At 36.1% G+C, this 15056-nt stretch overlaps 1 protein-coding gene across 7 annotated transcripts in view; it reads left to right on the forward strand.

Moving 5' to 3' along the window:
• Positions 1 to 15056, forward strand: part of PPFIA2 (PTPRF interacting protein alpha 2) — a 308070-nt gene that overhangs the window by 261349 nt on the left and 31665 nt on the right. For 5 of the 7 annotated variants that reach the window (XM_042469734.1, XM_042469738.1, XM_042469739.1 and 2 more), the window contains 6 exons: positions 172 to 392; positions 876 to 1113; positions 2301 to 2330; positions 3654 to 3784; positions 7615 to 7769; positions 13876 to 13969. In XM_042469734.1, the coding sequence (XP_042325668.1) occupies positions 172 to 392; positions 876 to 1113; positions 2301 to 2330; positions 3654 to 3784; positions 7615 to 7769; positions 13876 to 13969 (869 nt within the window). The remainder of the gene's footprint in view (positions 1 to 171; positions 393 to 875; positions 1114 to 2300; positions 2331 to 3653; positions 3785 to 7614; positions 7770 to 13875; positions 13970 to 15056) is intronic. The other 2 variants (XM_042469737.1, XM_042469741.1) reach the window with 1 other exon arrangement.

Raw genomic sequence — 15056 nt, forward strand, 5'->3', positions numbered from 1 at the left:
GAGAGAAAAATTAAGTGTCTCTTGTATAATTGGACGCAGAGAGATTTTATCCTCTCTAGTGGATGAAAGGTGTTAATCACTGCAACAGCTAACTCTTCAGTTTTTAATTTCTGTGAAACTTAACATTTTGAATTAAGCTGATCATTACACTATTGTACTATATTTAATTAGGTGAAATCCCTTGGAGATCATGAGTGGAACAGAAGTCAACCAATTGGAGTTCTGAGTAGCCATCCATTTGAGAGTGACACTGAAATGTCAGATATTGATGATGATGACAGAGATACAATTTTTAGCTCCATGGACCTTCTATCACCAAGTGGACATTCTGATGCCCAGACACTTGCCATGATGCTTCAGGAGCAACTGGATGCAATAAATAAAGAAATCAGGTATTTCCTTTTCACCAAAATTCTCCTCGTCTTTCCCCATATCCCAGTTCTAAAAAGTAGGTCATTCTTATCCCAGTACTGGAAAATGTGATGAGATTAGGAAAAATTGATTTGTATAAAGTCATCTAGTGGGCTCATTGTGAAAATGAGATTTGTATCAGGATTGGCACTTTAGGCTCTTAGTCATATCTATTCAAGTATGGTATATCATATTCATTACTTTCTGTGCGTAATATCTATTTGTTATGTATCCTGGTCTCCTGTTGCACTGCACCAGATCACAGAGCATGGATTCTGCTGGAATGCAGTCTATATGATCCCTCACCATGACTATGTTTCTGAGGACTGAAGTCCAGCAGTATTGGGAGAGCCACAAGTGTAGCTGCATAGGAATGGGTAGAAAGGAATCAGCTCACTCTTAAAGCCCATATTAGATTATATTTCTTGTGTCATAGTCTGTTTACTATCAATTAATATTGATAGGCTAATCCAGGAGGAGAAAGAATCAACAGAACTGCGTGCTGAAGAAATAGAGAACAGAGTAGCCAGTGTAAGTCTAGAAGGCTTAAATCTGGCCCGGATGCACCCTGGTACATCTATTACAGGCTCGATTACAGCTTCTTCACTTGCAAGCTCTTCTCCTCCCAGTGGGCACTCAACTCCTAAACTCACTCCCCGTAGTCCAGCCAGAGAGATGGATCGGATGGGCATCATGACACTGGTAAGAAAATGTACAGATATAGTTTTCTGTTACTTTTTCAGTGTCTTTCAGCACTAAGGGTTTCTTTTTATTACTTTCTTTGTTTCCACCTAATTATTCTATTCACCAATTAATTCTGGTTGTGTTCTTGTTAATGCTGATAGTTAACACACAGTGCCATAAAACTTTTGTGCATGTTATACAAGAAACACTAGATAATAAAAATAGTACTGCAACCAATTATTAAATTGCTGACATAAAAAACTGTTTCAGTTGTTTTTTTTTTCAGTAACTGTTTGAGAAGGGTATTCAAGATACAACCTATTTTTAAACTAATCTGTTTTAAGGATCAAAACTATCTTGGCTTTATAATGTCTGTTTGCATAGCAACAAGAGAGAAAGGGCCATGGCTCTGGTGGTCAGTACTGTTGCAGTTGCCATCCAGGAAGGGCTATTTGGGCAGGGAGATGACTGCAGGGGAAGTAAGAGCCCCTTTGGCAATATCTCTTCTGAAGACAGAGGAGTTACTCAGATGGTGAAAATCATCCAGGATGAATCTCCATTGTTCACATGCATTCAAAATACACTCAATTAAGTTGGGGGGGGGAGGCTAGCAAAAACCCCAATTAACCCAGGATAATTGATACTGGGTTTTTTTTCTGCATTTTAAAAAAAGATTCGCATCATCGGTGTCTGAATAACCAATGCAAATAGACCCAGGATTAAACTTGGATGTGTTTCAAATACATTCACATTGTTGACTCCATGTTTATTTGAGTGCTCATACTTGTGAGCAACCGAATTTGCAGAGATGCAATTACATAGTTTGAATAACAAATCCAGAATTCATGAGTGACATTATTCACATTGTTCTGCTAAAAAAATGACATCTGAATTAGCCCAGAGGAGGACAAATGCACAGTGCATGCAGGCCATGGGCCATGTCTTGCTTTCCTCTCTTCTGTTAACAGAGCCTGTGCAATAATAAGAGTGGGGGAAATCTAGATAATGAAAGAAGGATGGGATAAAATGCAATTGTTATAAAATCATGTGCTATTTTATGCTGCTTTGGAAAATGAAAATGATTCACTGTGTTTATTTTTAATATATTATTCTGACAATATTCTCTCTCTCTCTCTCTCTCTCTCTCTCTCTCTCTCTCTTTCTTTCTTTCTTTTTTGCTTTGTTTTTTTGGTGACCAACCCCAGCCAAGTGATCTCAGGAAGCACCGCAGAAAGGTATTCATGCTACAGTGGCTATTCCCCTCTTCTACCAATTTTCACTTAAAATACAACTTCGTAATTTCAGCCTGTTGCCCAGTCAGAATTATATTGAAGAATTTCATAAATAATTATCAAAAATAGATTTCTGCAATTGTAATTCTTCCCCTTCTCCATATATAACAACTAAAATCCAAATCAAGAATCTCAGTTCTTAAAGTCATCTAGGGTAAATGAAATTTATACCACTTTTGAGATTTTCTGCAAAAAAAAAACCTAAAGTCTATAGGAGGAACTACCAGAATCTATGACAACTATCCAAACTTATAACAAGACTTCTTTGGTATTATTAAATAAAGCCCTAATAATTTCATAATAATATGTCATTTCAGATGTATAGTCAGTCCTCCATTGTGTAGCCATGTAGAACTCTGCTTGTATACACAGAAATTAATGAAAAATTACTTGTGCACATTCAGTTACTCGTATGATTCAATAATTAAACCCTGCTTTTTTTTTTTTTTGAACCAAGAGCATATATTTTGAATGCTTAAGAATATTGTGCCAGAATGGTGGTTGTCCATTTGGAAATCTTCTAAATTAATTTTATTCTGCAAACACAGAGTGTGATAAAATACAGGAATGCGTCACCAATACCACCCTGTTGACAGGTCATGCAGTGGATGTACACAAAGCTAATCAAATAAAAGCAGAGGACCAAGGTAGACATGATATTAAGCATAGGACTGAGATTTGCAGACATGATCTTTGTTTACATAACAGCTGCTGCAGGAATGCTTAATGGTACACCAAGTTTGGTCCTCAGTGGGATTTGAATGGTCCATGATAATTAAGCTTATCACATTGCCCCCGGGGACGTGATGGGGGCAGAACAAAAGGGAACGGGAGGGGGCAAGGGACGCATTTTACTACACACCGGAATGCCATCGCCGCCACCGGAGGTTCCAGTTCTGTTCCAGAGCCATCCCAGAGGAGGTGATTTTCAAGAACGCTTCTGCATAGTTCCTGAAAATTGCCTCCTTTGTGACGGATCGGGAATGGAATGGGAACTTCTGGTGTGCATTAAAATGCGTCCCTTGTCCCCTTCTGTTCCCTTTTGTTCCACCCCCATCACGGACAATGCGATAAGCTTAAATAATTCGCTTACCCTGTTTTTTCTGACTCTTTTCTGTCTTAAGAGTAGAATGTTACTTATCTTAAAGTCTTATGAAAAATCATAAAGCCTTATTTGCTTTAATTTAAATTGCTTATGTCATTTCTTCCAAGCAACTCAGAAAGTTAGTTTTTAAGCTACTTTTTATGGAAATGGTTTATTTGTAGATTGCAGTAGTTGAAGAAGATGGACATGAAGACAAAGCCACAATAAAATGTGAAACCTCTCCTCCTTCGACACCTAGAGCTATTAGAATGACTCATACTCTACCTTCGTCATATCATAATGATGCCAGAAGGTAAGAAGCTATTGTTAGACAGTAATTCACAATTTTCATAAGTTGTATTTTGTAAAAACAAAGCAAAAACAAGTTATCTCAGGCTAGAGTCAGACTACTTTTTGTTGTTGTTTCATCGCTTAACAATTTTATTGTTTTATTGTTGTTTTCATCACTTAATAGTAACAATCTGAAGGAGAAATTGAAAGCTAGGAGTGTGAGAATTCAGCTCATGTTTGTTTGTTTTTTAAAAAAATAGTTGCTTTCATACAGAATTAAATGTTTTCTTTATGGTAGTTTTTGATCACCTATTTGAAGTTGCAGTGATCATTACAGATTTGTGATGGTGGCTTTCAGGTATCGGGTATGTTGGATTGAAGCATGTGTCACTTAAAACAAACCTCTCTATAACCACTCTAATTTTACATGATTTTATTTTGAGGCACAGGGTTGATTCAAAAATTATATAAAAATGGGATTTACTGTGAAAAATTGCTTCAGGGTATTATAGGTATTTACCATATATATTCGACTGTAAGTCAACCTCATGTATAAGTCGAGGGCAAGTTTTGGGGACAGAATTATGAGTTTTGTCATGACCCAAGGATAGGTTGAATGTAAAACTTGGAGGCTCCTTCAGTGTGTATATGCAAGGGTCAAGAAGGAAGCAGCAATCACTATGTTTCAGCCTTTACTCCCAAGATAGCAAAGCACACAGGCGGGAAAAGGACTGTTAAACTAACAGCGTTCAATCAGTCAGTGAGTCACCAAGGGTGCTATCTGCTTTGCTCAAGACAAAAATAAACTACAGGGAAATCTGAAAGAGCTGCTATCACATTACCATACTGACCAGTAAATAAGTTGACCTAGGATTTTGAGGTCAATTTTTGGGCATAAATTTAGATTTATAGGCGAGTATATATGGTAAGCCATTTTTAATAGGAATTCTAAAGCTGCATGCCATAAATATTACACATCACAATTCCAGAGTGGGTAATACTGGGCACAAAGATAAGTACTGCCATATGCCATGAGTACCACTCAGCCCTCTGATATGGTATATAAGGAGCCCTCCAAGGGCAACTGCATATTTATATGTAACAACGTGTATATTGTAACTGAGATGTGAATTTACTTGTACAACTTATGTCCTTGAATTGTAGTCTGATTTGTATGCCTGGTTTTTCATTTCAAGATTCTTTTAGTTATCTGAGGTGGAACAATAAGGCCTTTTAAATTTTGTTTTTATTACCTTGCTGTGGATTCCCTTTATAAGTGTGCAAGCGAGTATTAACACTCACAGTGATGAGTGTCAGATTAGCTGAGATACAAGCTCCTTGTGTGGCACATGTAAGGACAGTTCAGTAATTATTCAGTTATTGTTTTGCTTAAGTTTGTGTGATACAAGCAGTTTGTGTGGTACAAGTTTGTGTGATACAAGGTTTTTACTCCTTGGCTCTTGACTGACCTTGTGAGGATAACTCTACAATGTAATTTTTGATAGCACTACCAACCTTGAGAATTTCAGTCAAAACACATTTTTAGTTGTCATAGGGTATTTAGAATTTGAAGAGTCTGCATTTGTTATAGCTTAGCAAGAATGATTCCGCAATCATTAAAAGTTTTTTCCAAGCCACTGCTATGTACAACGTAGATGTCACATTTAAGAGTATCACCTTGGCTAATAGGACATATTGTAATACATATTTTATGTTATATCAAAAATCAAGGGTTGTCCACACTGCACAATTTGTAAATCTGTGAAGTTGAAGGCTTTCATGGCCAGCATCGATAGTTTTTGTGGGGTTTTTGAGCTATGTGGCCATGTTCTAAAAGAGTTTATTCCTGATGTTTCACCAGCATCTGTGGCTGACATCTTCAGAGAATGCTGGCATGGACGAGAGAGGGATGTGTATATATACTGTGACCCGGGGTAGAGAGGATTTCCATGTTAATTTGTGTATTGTTCTGTTGTTGATGGCAAGGCTTCAGGGTGGGAGGATATGCAAAAAAGATGAGTGTCTGTTTAATTGGTGATATTGTCTGCTGGGAAAGCCCCTGACCTTAGGTGGTTTATCATTTGCATTTGCTGAGTCCTGATTTTGCTGTTTTTCAGGACTGGTAGCCAAATTTTGTTCACTTTAAGGGTTTCTCTTTTCCTGTTGAAGTTGTCCAGGTGTTTGTGGGTTTCAATGGCTTCCCTGTGCATTCTGACCTCCCACCCTGAGGCCTTGCCATCAACAACAGAACAATACACAGATTAACATGGACATCACTCCTCTCTACCCAGGATCACATTCTGTGTGTGTGTGTGTGTGTGCGCGCGCACACACACACACACACACCACTCTCTTCCAGGTCAGCATTCTCTGAAGATGCCAGCCACAAATGCTGGAGAAATGCCAGGAATAAACCCTTCTAGAACATGGCCACATAGCCCAAAAAACCCACAAAAAACTAATTTGTAAATCATTTCTTCATGACTAAACACTACCTGTGTAGAAATCTGAAGTGTTAAAAAGTGTTTAAAAAAATCTAACCACAACACTTATAGTCTTTTTACTATTTTATTGTTAGAAGTCATGGTACCTTAGACAAAATCATGTAATTATTTTGCTACTGCAGTGAAATAAAATCTAGTTGAGGTTTTAAAAGCAATTTAAGATGAGAAGCAGGGAGTCAGACTGCTGATGTGAAAGTTCAAGTGCACTGGAATTTTAAGCCAGAAGATTTTACCAATTCCATACTGGCAAAAATAGATCTATTCCCTAGACTGTCTCAACTGGACAAAATACAGTGCAGTGGCAGGCTTTAGTGGCTTAAAGTACTGAGCACCGATTTATGCCATTTGTCAGGGTAGACAACTGATAGTACAGATGTCACGGACCAATTTTGGCATAAAGGATCCCCCATAGACTGCACTGGCATTAGCAAAATTTAGTGGTGCAGCCACCAGATGTGAGTTTTTCACCACTTTCGGTTCCAACTGAGCAGTATTAACTTGCTAAAGCAAGGTATGTCAGGAATGTATACCTTGTCTTAGTATTAAAATGCTGTTTTTAAAATCACAAGTCATGGGAACTTTGCTGGCCCTCAACAACATCTAGGGGCTGCATGTGGCCTACCTATGCATTATTGTGTCCCAGACAATTATATCAATGCACATTAGCAAAGGAGTAACAGTCAGAAACCAAACCTTAGCTTAGATTCTGCTGTAGGAAGCCCAGGCAGGGCATATTGCCAGAACTCATATGCTACATCATCTACTACGAACAAGTAGAACCATAGATACTCATAGAGTAGAAGCCCATCACTCTCCTCACTAGTCAACTCCAGAGCTACTAGAAAGCATCATGATATTACTTTTTAAGTCCTCTTGGAGCTTAGAAAAGTTTCATGTCCAACCTTGGTAGGAGGAAATTATCTTTCATTCAGTTTTCATCCTGCTTTCATTCAAGATAAAAAAAAATTCTCAGGTAAGATGAAAAATCTTCCTTTTGTGGGGTTAAAACAATGTTCATTGCAAATCAGATTTGTCTGGCTCTCATCAACACATCTTTCTATCTGGAATGATTTTAATAAGGCTTTGATTAATTATGTCTCCCTTCTGTCACTTTTTGTTGGATTGAATCATCTTGAACAGCATTAGTGAGACATGAAAATTAGCCATTGTCCTGCTCTAAATATTGTTCTAATGTAGGGGAGAAAGCCAACAGTAATGTGATTAATATTTTCAATTATGAAGACACTCTTATTAGATTCCAGATAATTTGTTTGCACAGCTGCCTAGGAAAGAATGAGACTTCATAAGGACAATAATGCATTATCTATGTTTTGTGTGTATTTTATAGTAGCTTGCCTGCATCCTTGGAACCAGAAAGCATTGGTTTTGGCAGTGTCAGTAGCAGCCAGGATTCCCTACACAAAGCTCCCAAGAAGAAAGGAATCAAGTCTTCAATAGGACGTTTGTTCGGTAAAAAAGAGAAGGCACGACTTGGACAGATCAGTAAGAAATTAGTTGTACCAGGTTCAGGTCACTGTTTTCCAACCATTTATATATCTTTTTTTTTTCCTTTTCTTTTTTTGGTTGATGGTTTGGCTTCTTTTTCATATTTCATTTTGCTTTTCCAAACATTCATTTCTCTTTTAACATAGTGGAACTGTTTTCCACATAAATCTTTTAACAGATTTACAAAGTATTGACTGCCACAAAATTCATTGTTTTTCTAAATGAGCAAAGGGATTTGGGCCAAGCTTCCTTAACTTGTATCTGGCAGCCTTTATTGAATCTTTTGCATGGTTTTAAATCAACACTTAAAAGTTACACAGATTAAAATTTTGGATAGCAAACATATAAATTTGCCAATTGGTTTAAGAGGCCCCACACCACAACCATCATCTTCTTTCTTGATCATGTTTAATATGCAACATCTTCTTTAATATGCAAGATGTGAGTAGCAAGAACTTAAAAAATATTGATTCCCATTCTTAAAAAAAACATTAATATGAGTGTCAATAGCTTTTAACCCACAATTTATTTGGCAAGAAATTTCCTCTTTCATTTTACAATTTTCTCAGTATATATCTTTATTATTCATATAAAGCTTAGTATCCTTCATCTTATTCTTTTAGTTAAATAAAATATATGTCTCTCAATAAAGTGTTTATACACACCTATAGCAGCCTAGTAGAGCTTCAAAAATATAACTTCTTGAAAATAACTTATTTTGAAAATATCTTATACATAATTATTTTCAAAAATGTGTTATTATGAACATCTGAGAACATTACAACAATTAATCACAGTGCTAAGTTTCCAGTTACAAAAACATCAGAGAGCAAAGATGAATATAGCATTTCAGATAGGTTGTTTCACTTTCATGCCATACAAAGGCAGGTTCACACCAGAGACATTTCCATGTCAGCAGGATGGTGGATTCACTTAGGATTAATCCATATTTTGAAGGAAATGTTAGAGGGGCTGAATCTTTTTTAGGGGTAGAGTTCAGCACCTGTGCAGCTGCTTCATGGATTAAACAAAAATGTTGAGAAAATTCACCATTCCACTATCATGGAAGCCATCAGCTGCCATTGACTTCCCCTTTACATTTTACACAAGAGAAGGATATAAGAGGACCCAAGAAAGGTAATGTTGGTTCTTGATATTTAGGAAAATTTATCCTTTGAGAACAGCCTCTGCTTCACATACTTAAAATGTATGGTAACTGCAAGGAAAAGATTTCCCCTTTGACAAGGTTGTCAAGTTGTATCTGACTGTAGGGAGCGGTGCTCATCTCCATTACTAAGCCAAGGGAGCCAGCATTGTCACAGACGGCTCCATGGTTTTGTAGCCAGCATGACTAAATGGAATGCTGTTACCTTCCCACCAGACTGGTACCTATTTATCTACCTGCACTTTTACATGCTTTTGGACCACTAGTTTGGCAGAAGCTAGACTAGTGACAGGAGCTCACTCCATCATGCCATGCTTGGGTCTCAAACTGCTGACCTGCTGACCTTTCTGTTATCAGAGTCAGCATCTTAACCACTGAACTACAGCTTCCCTGCAGGTTGAGTATCCCTTATCCAAATTGTTTGGGACCAGAAGCATTATGATTTTTGGAATTTATTTTATTTCATTTTGGATTTTGGAATATTTACATATGCATAATGAGATCTCGTGGAGATGGGATCCTAGTCTGAACATGAAATTCATTTGTGTTTCCTATTTATCTTATACACATTGTCTGAAGGTAATTTTATACACATTATTTTCAATACGTGTGTGCATGAAACAATGTTTGTGTATATTGAACATCCAAAAGGAAAGATTTCAGTATTTCAGCTAATTTTGGATTTTGAGAGATATCAGTGAAAAATAAGGTTGACAATTGGCTCAGTGCTGTGGGATGTCCCCTTTTTTTCTTTCTCAAACATTATTTTTACCTTGAAATCCTGTAATCACTTGCTGGGAAGTAAGCCCTTTTGAATTCAATATGTAATACATTTTTTTCTAGAAATGTATGGGATTGCATTATTAAAATCCTAATTATACCTCCTAGTGCAGGAAAAGTGAAGTGATTTATTTTTTAATATAGTAGATTTAGTATCTTTCATAATCTGTTTAATATTGAGCCTCTTGTTTCAGATTAAATATTCCCATCTTATTAAGATTGGAATGCTTGATATCTGTGCACTGGGCTGTTTATTTCCAATTATATTTAGATCCTTTTTATTACTGTTGTCACATTAAATACAATAATGTCTTTGGGCTTTTTTCTCTTCTTCTTCAACCTTGAAGGAATATTTGAGGCCATGGAAACCCATTTGGTGATTTGGGGCAAAGTCATACTCTCAGTCTCAGAAGGAAGGCAAAGGCAAACCTGCTCTGAACAAATCTTGCCAAAAAAACTCTGTGATAAGGTTGCTTTAGGATCATCATAAGTCAGAAACAACTTGAAAGCACACAGCAACAACAACACTTTTAGTACAGTAACTCATCAGATCACTATACCCACATAACTGGATGAAGTAAATACATAAATCAAATTTGTAAAAGAAGTACATTGAATAACTGATTAGAAAGTGTTTTACTTAAAATGAGGAATCTTTTTTATATCTTAGTTTTAGTCAAATGGGTACTTTTGCAAGAAAAACAAATAGTTATCTGAAAAGTATTTAGCCAGGTAATAGTGCTATAGAAGGCTACACTTAATATTTTAAAATTCCCTTTTTGTGTGTCAAGGTTTAATAATAACAGTTCAAAAACTTTGAGGAGGGTAGCTATGGCACTTTGCTCCAGCAAAAACAGCAGAGTCCTGTGGCACCTTAAATACAAGTTTTATTCAGCCTAAGCTTTAGCCTCTCTGGCTTATACTTATACATCCACCTGGGTAATTAAAAAGGAATGCATGGGAATGGAAATACAAAAGATTCCAGCAAGTGATTATTTTAACAGCATTAGTTTAGCAGGTGTCTCTGTGTGAGAGAGAAGGACATCCTAGTGCAAATAAGCAGATTAAACACATAATTAATTTCTATAAGAGATAGAATGTAACCTCTCAGCAATTTTCTCTATTCCCCCTGGCCCTGCTGGGAGGTTAAATATTATCTCTTATACTACATTAGAGCCAGCATGATGTAGTGGTTTGAGCATTGGACTATGGTTGTTCAAATCCCTACTCAGCCATGGAAACCCACTTTGGGAAGTCATATTATCTTAGCTTCAGAGGAAGGCAAAGGCTACCTCCTCAACAAATCTGGCCAAGAAAACATCATGGCCTTAATGTCACCATAACAAGGCACACAACAATAAGAACAAATACTTGCATTGGACAAAGACTATTGATTCCCATTGTGTGTTAATCTACTTATCTATGCTAATATATCCTTCTCATCTTTCAGTGTCTGTTAAATGACCTCTTATAATCATCATCTTCTGTATTTTTATTCCCCTGAACCCATCACCAAGCATGCCCCCCTCTGCCCAGCCTTGCATATGTATAAATACCAACAGTATGAAAGGGCTACAGATTTTACACTATTTGTTTGAACTTCCATGAGGCATCTGGTTGACTGCTATTGGAAAGAAGATACTAAACACGATTGGCCTTTGGTCTAATTCCTTGGGATGCTCTTTTTAATAAATATTTATGTTCTTATGTATAGCCATTATTTATTTATTTTTTTAATTTCTTTATTACAATTAAAAACGAACCCCAAATACACACGACAAAATAAAAAAAACAAAAAACAAATAAACATTTAAATTTACAATTACATACCATTATATACCATTAACCATACAACATATAATACATTTACTACATTAGATATTCCACCAACTCATTTAGTCTGATAAACATACCACATATATATAATGTATAGCCATTATTTAAGGCTGAACATCAATTCTTTCATATATATTTTTTTCTGTATCACAGTAGGAGTTCTTTTCTTTCTTAGTTTTTAAGTATGAAAAGTTGTTTCAGGCAAAGGCTGCTACTGTTCTTGGCTATGATAACTACCAAAAGATTTTCTTTCCCAGAAGACCATAATGAAATTAATACAGCAAGATCCCTACCATAGTCTCATTGTATATAGTGTTTCACTTTTAGTTTAAAGCTCTTCCAAATGGTTAAGTAGGAACAAGTCAGCTAGTATGTTAACAGAGAAATAGTCCAGTGTCATCATGCTTCTTTTCCTCCATGCAGTACTGGTATTCTGTATCAACTGATTTACTTACAATAAGACTGAAAGCAAGTTCCACTGTACATCTTTTAAGGCAAACAGTGGGACTCTTTCTTCTTTTTCTATTCTATTTTTTAATCCTTCTTCATCCTTTGAACGTACTGTCCTTTTGTTCTCTCATCTGAGCTTCTCTTTTTACAGTCTTCCAGCACTCTTTTGAAAACCATTTACTTGCCCCATTCCTGCATTATTTCATTTGTAATGTCTGTCTTTGGATGGAAATAATGTATCCCACTGGTTAATGCAAGAGCCGCTTTTCCAACTGTAAATTGAGGAGACACATGAAAGTATTTATAAATACAGCATATGTAAATAACAGTTATATTTTGGTATTTTCTCTCATTTAAAGTAGCACAGTATAACATTATAGCTAATTTCCAGTGACTTGGATGCACAGATGCTTAAATATGATGCATTGCTATGACACACATCCTCAATGCATATGGTCTCCGGATAGTGGAGCTTAACATGCCATGTTTCCTAAGTTGACTATGGGCCATCATCTGATCTACTGAATTCTGTAAATGTAGTGTTCAAGACAATGATGTAGCTAATATCTCCTTCATGATCAACAGCCGTGTTACGGAGAGAAGTATGTCTTTTTTTCTCCAGAGTGTTAAACGTGTGTGAAAGATCAATTGCTGTTTGTTGTATGTATAATCATCTCAACTTTGGCTCTTCTAATTTGGTTTTCTAAGTTTCTGAGTTGTTTTGAGAATGACAAGGTGCAGTTGTGTGAGAAAGAAATATCATTGTTGGTACTTATTCATCTTTAAAACACAATTTCAACTCTTTTAATTATGAGTAGATTGTATCCAGTGCATGGAAAAGTTTGTTTGCCAAACCATAACTTGCAGAATCCCTTGGTCAATGCAGCCATGCTGGGTGGGGAGTTCAGGGAGTTGTAGTTGTGCTAGCTTTAGTTTTATTAAAAGCTGGTATGAGTAGAAGACACAACTGGGTTTTTCTGCTCTCTCTTGAGCAGTGGTGACTTCACTTATTTGAAAAATTCCTTCCTCTCACAACAGTGCCAATATTTTACAACACTCTCCAGGGGAATACTTTTCTGAAAGCAAGGGATGCTTCATAGGGAAGCATAGTGTGAGAAAACCCTGTTGCATGACTGGCATTCCACTCATATAACTTTTGAATGCAACACATTTTTCATTTCCATTTTGCTAGTGGCTGCATTAGGAATCAATCTAGCCAATTTCACACTTTCTCTAAAGTATCAGGAAATTTAAATTTCCTACATAGAGAACTCAGTTTTCATCTTCTAGTTCCTGTCTATCTATCTATCAGGACAACATACTTCCATATAATTTGAAAGATTCAAGGGTTTTTGGAGTAGCCTTATAAGAACAATGAAAAAAAAATCCATGATGAAAGCACTTCTTTCTGTGTGCTTTTTCAGGTTAAGATTTACTTAGTATTAAGAAGAACTTTTGAAGCACTCTGGGAGTTCCTTTTCAGAAAGCCATATTGCCTGGAGGAGGAGAGCTGAACTCCTCAGTTTCTGAATTGAGCAATTAAGAAGCATTTTCCCTTTGTACCCTGTTCTCTGTAAGAAAAAATGCTGAATGAAACATTTCATTTGATGCTGTGAGGGTTGTTGTGGGATGTCTACATGACTTGATTTTTGCTTTTTTGCTGTGAAATCTTACAAATGGTATACTTGCAGACCTGTCCATCCCACTACAGATAGGGAATTAACTTCAAGGTTCACAGCCATGTGTATGGTGTGTTTTGTTTGTTTCAGAAAACAAACAAAAAAGATTTCAATAACAGTATGGTAAATGAATAAAAGTATTGTCACTGAAAATAATGACAAGGGAGAAAATTTCTTTGCTGTTTTAACACAGGAGGTTACATAGAAACAGAAGCTGCAGCGCAGGAATCTCTGGGATTAGGCAAACTTGGAACACAGGCAGAGAAAGACCGAAGACTAAAGAAAAAGTAGGTTGTTTGGTCACACTCATGTCGTGCCCTGTTTTGTTAGGGCATTTATTTGGTCCTGGATTTTGCATTTACTTGGTATACCCAATAGCTGTTTTTCTCTATAAAATATATTTGAGTCACTAAAATATTTGTAAATTTTATAAACATATAATTTATTATAATTAGTAAAATGGAATTTGATGCAAAATAACAAAAAATTGCAAAAGAAATTACTAGTATCTATGCCAGCTGCATTTTAAAAGCTAATCGCAAAGAAACATTGTTTTCTATATTATTATTTTTTAGTGCTTACAATAATCAAAATAGGAAGGGAAAGCTGTTTGTGTTTATGAGCTGCCTATTATAAATTGCAGATGTTCTCCATTGGCACCAGTTGCTTTGTTTTCTTTCCAATCTGCCATAAAGGTCACAAGCAAGAGTTCTGTGTATATAAATTATAGGACTATTACATTTTTCCCTACTGTGTTTACTTAGAAACCTAATTCAGCAACTGTTTTGATTCAAGGCACATAAAGTATGAGACAATATAATTATTTCTGCTACTCAGTATCAGTTATGTTATGTAGAGAAAATAAATGTTGTTTTTTTTTTCAAAATGCAGAGAAAGAAGCCTTCTAACAAAAAGAAGTGTGGCTATATTGCATGATTTTTTAAAATGTTTTGATAGTGTTTTAATTGGTATATTTTGGGGATTTGCCTTGAATGGGTTTTCACGTACCTTTCCTCTCCTCATTATTTTCATTTTTTGGTGCTATCTGGAATGTCTCCTCCTTGATAATGTCAGCTTCTCCATAGGTGTGTTCCAACATTTAACCATTTTCTTTTTGTAGTGTGCATATGAACCTTGATGTTCTTTACCATGTGTGCCTGTCAGAAAATGTAATGTTCATTGTTCAGCCTGTAAAAATCCTGAAACTGCAATACTATTCTACAAAGCAACTAGTATTTCTTCTTTTCACTATATTTACTAAACTGCACAACTGGTTTGTGAACTGGCTATATAGAAGTCATCAGAGAGACAGGCTAGGATTATATCAAACTGCCAGGACTTTTTCTTCCTTATTATAATTTTAGAAGATGCATC

The sequence above is a fragment of the Sceloporus undulatus genome, chromosome 5, assembly GCF_019175285.1.
Source record: "Sceloporus undulatus isolate JIND9_A2432 ecotype Alabama chromosome 5, SceUnd_v1.1, whole genome shotgun sequence".
NCBI lineage: Eukaryota > Metazoa > Chordata > Lepidosauria > Squamata > Phrynosomatidae > Sceloporus > Sceloporus undulatus.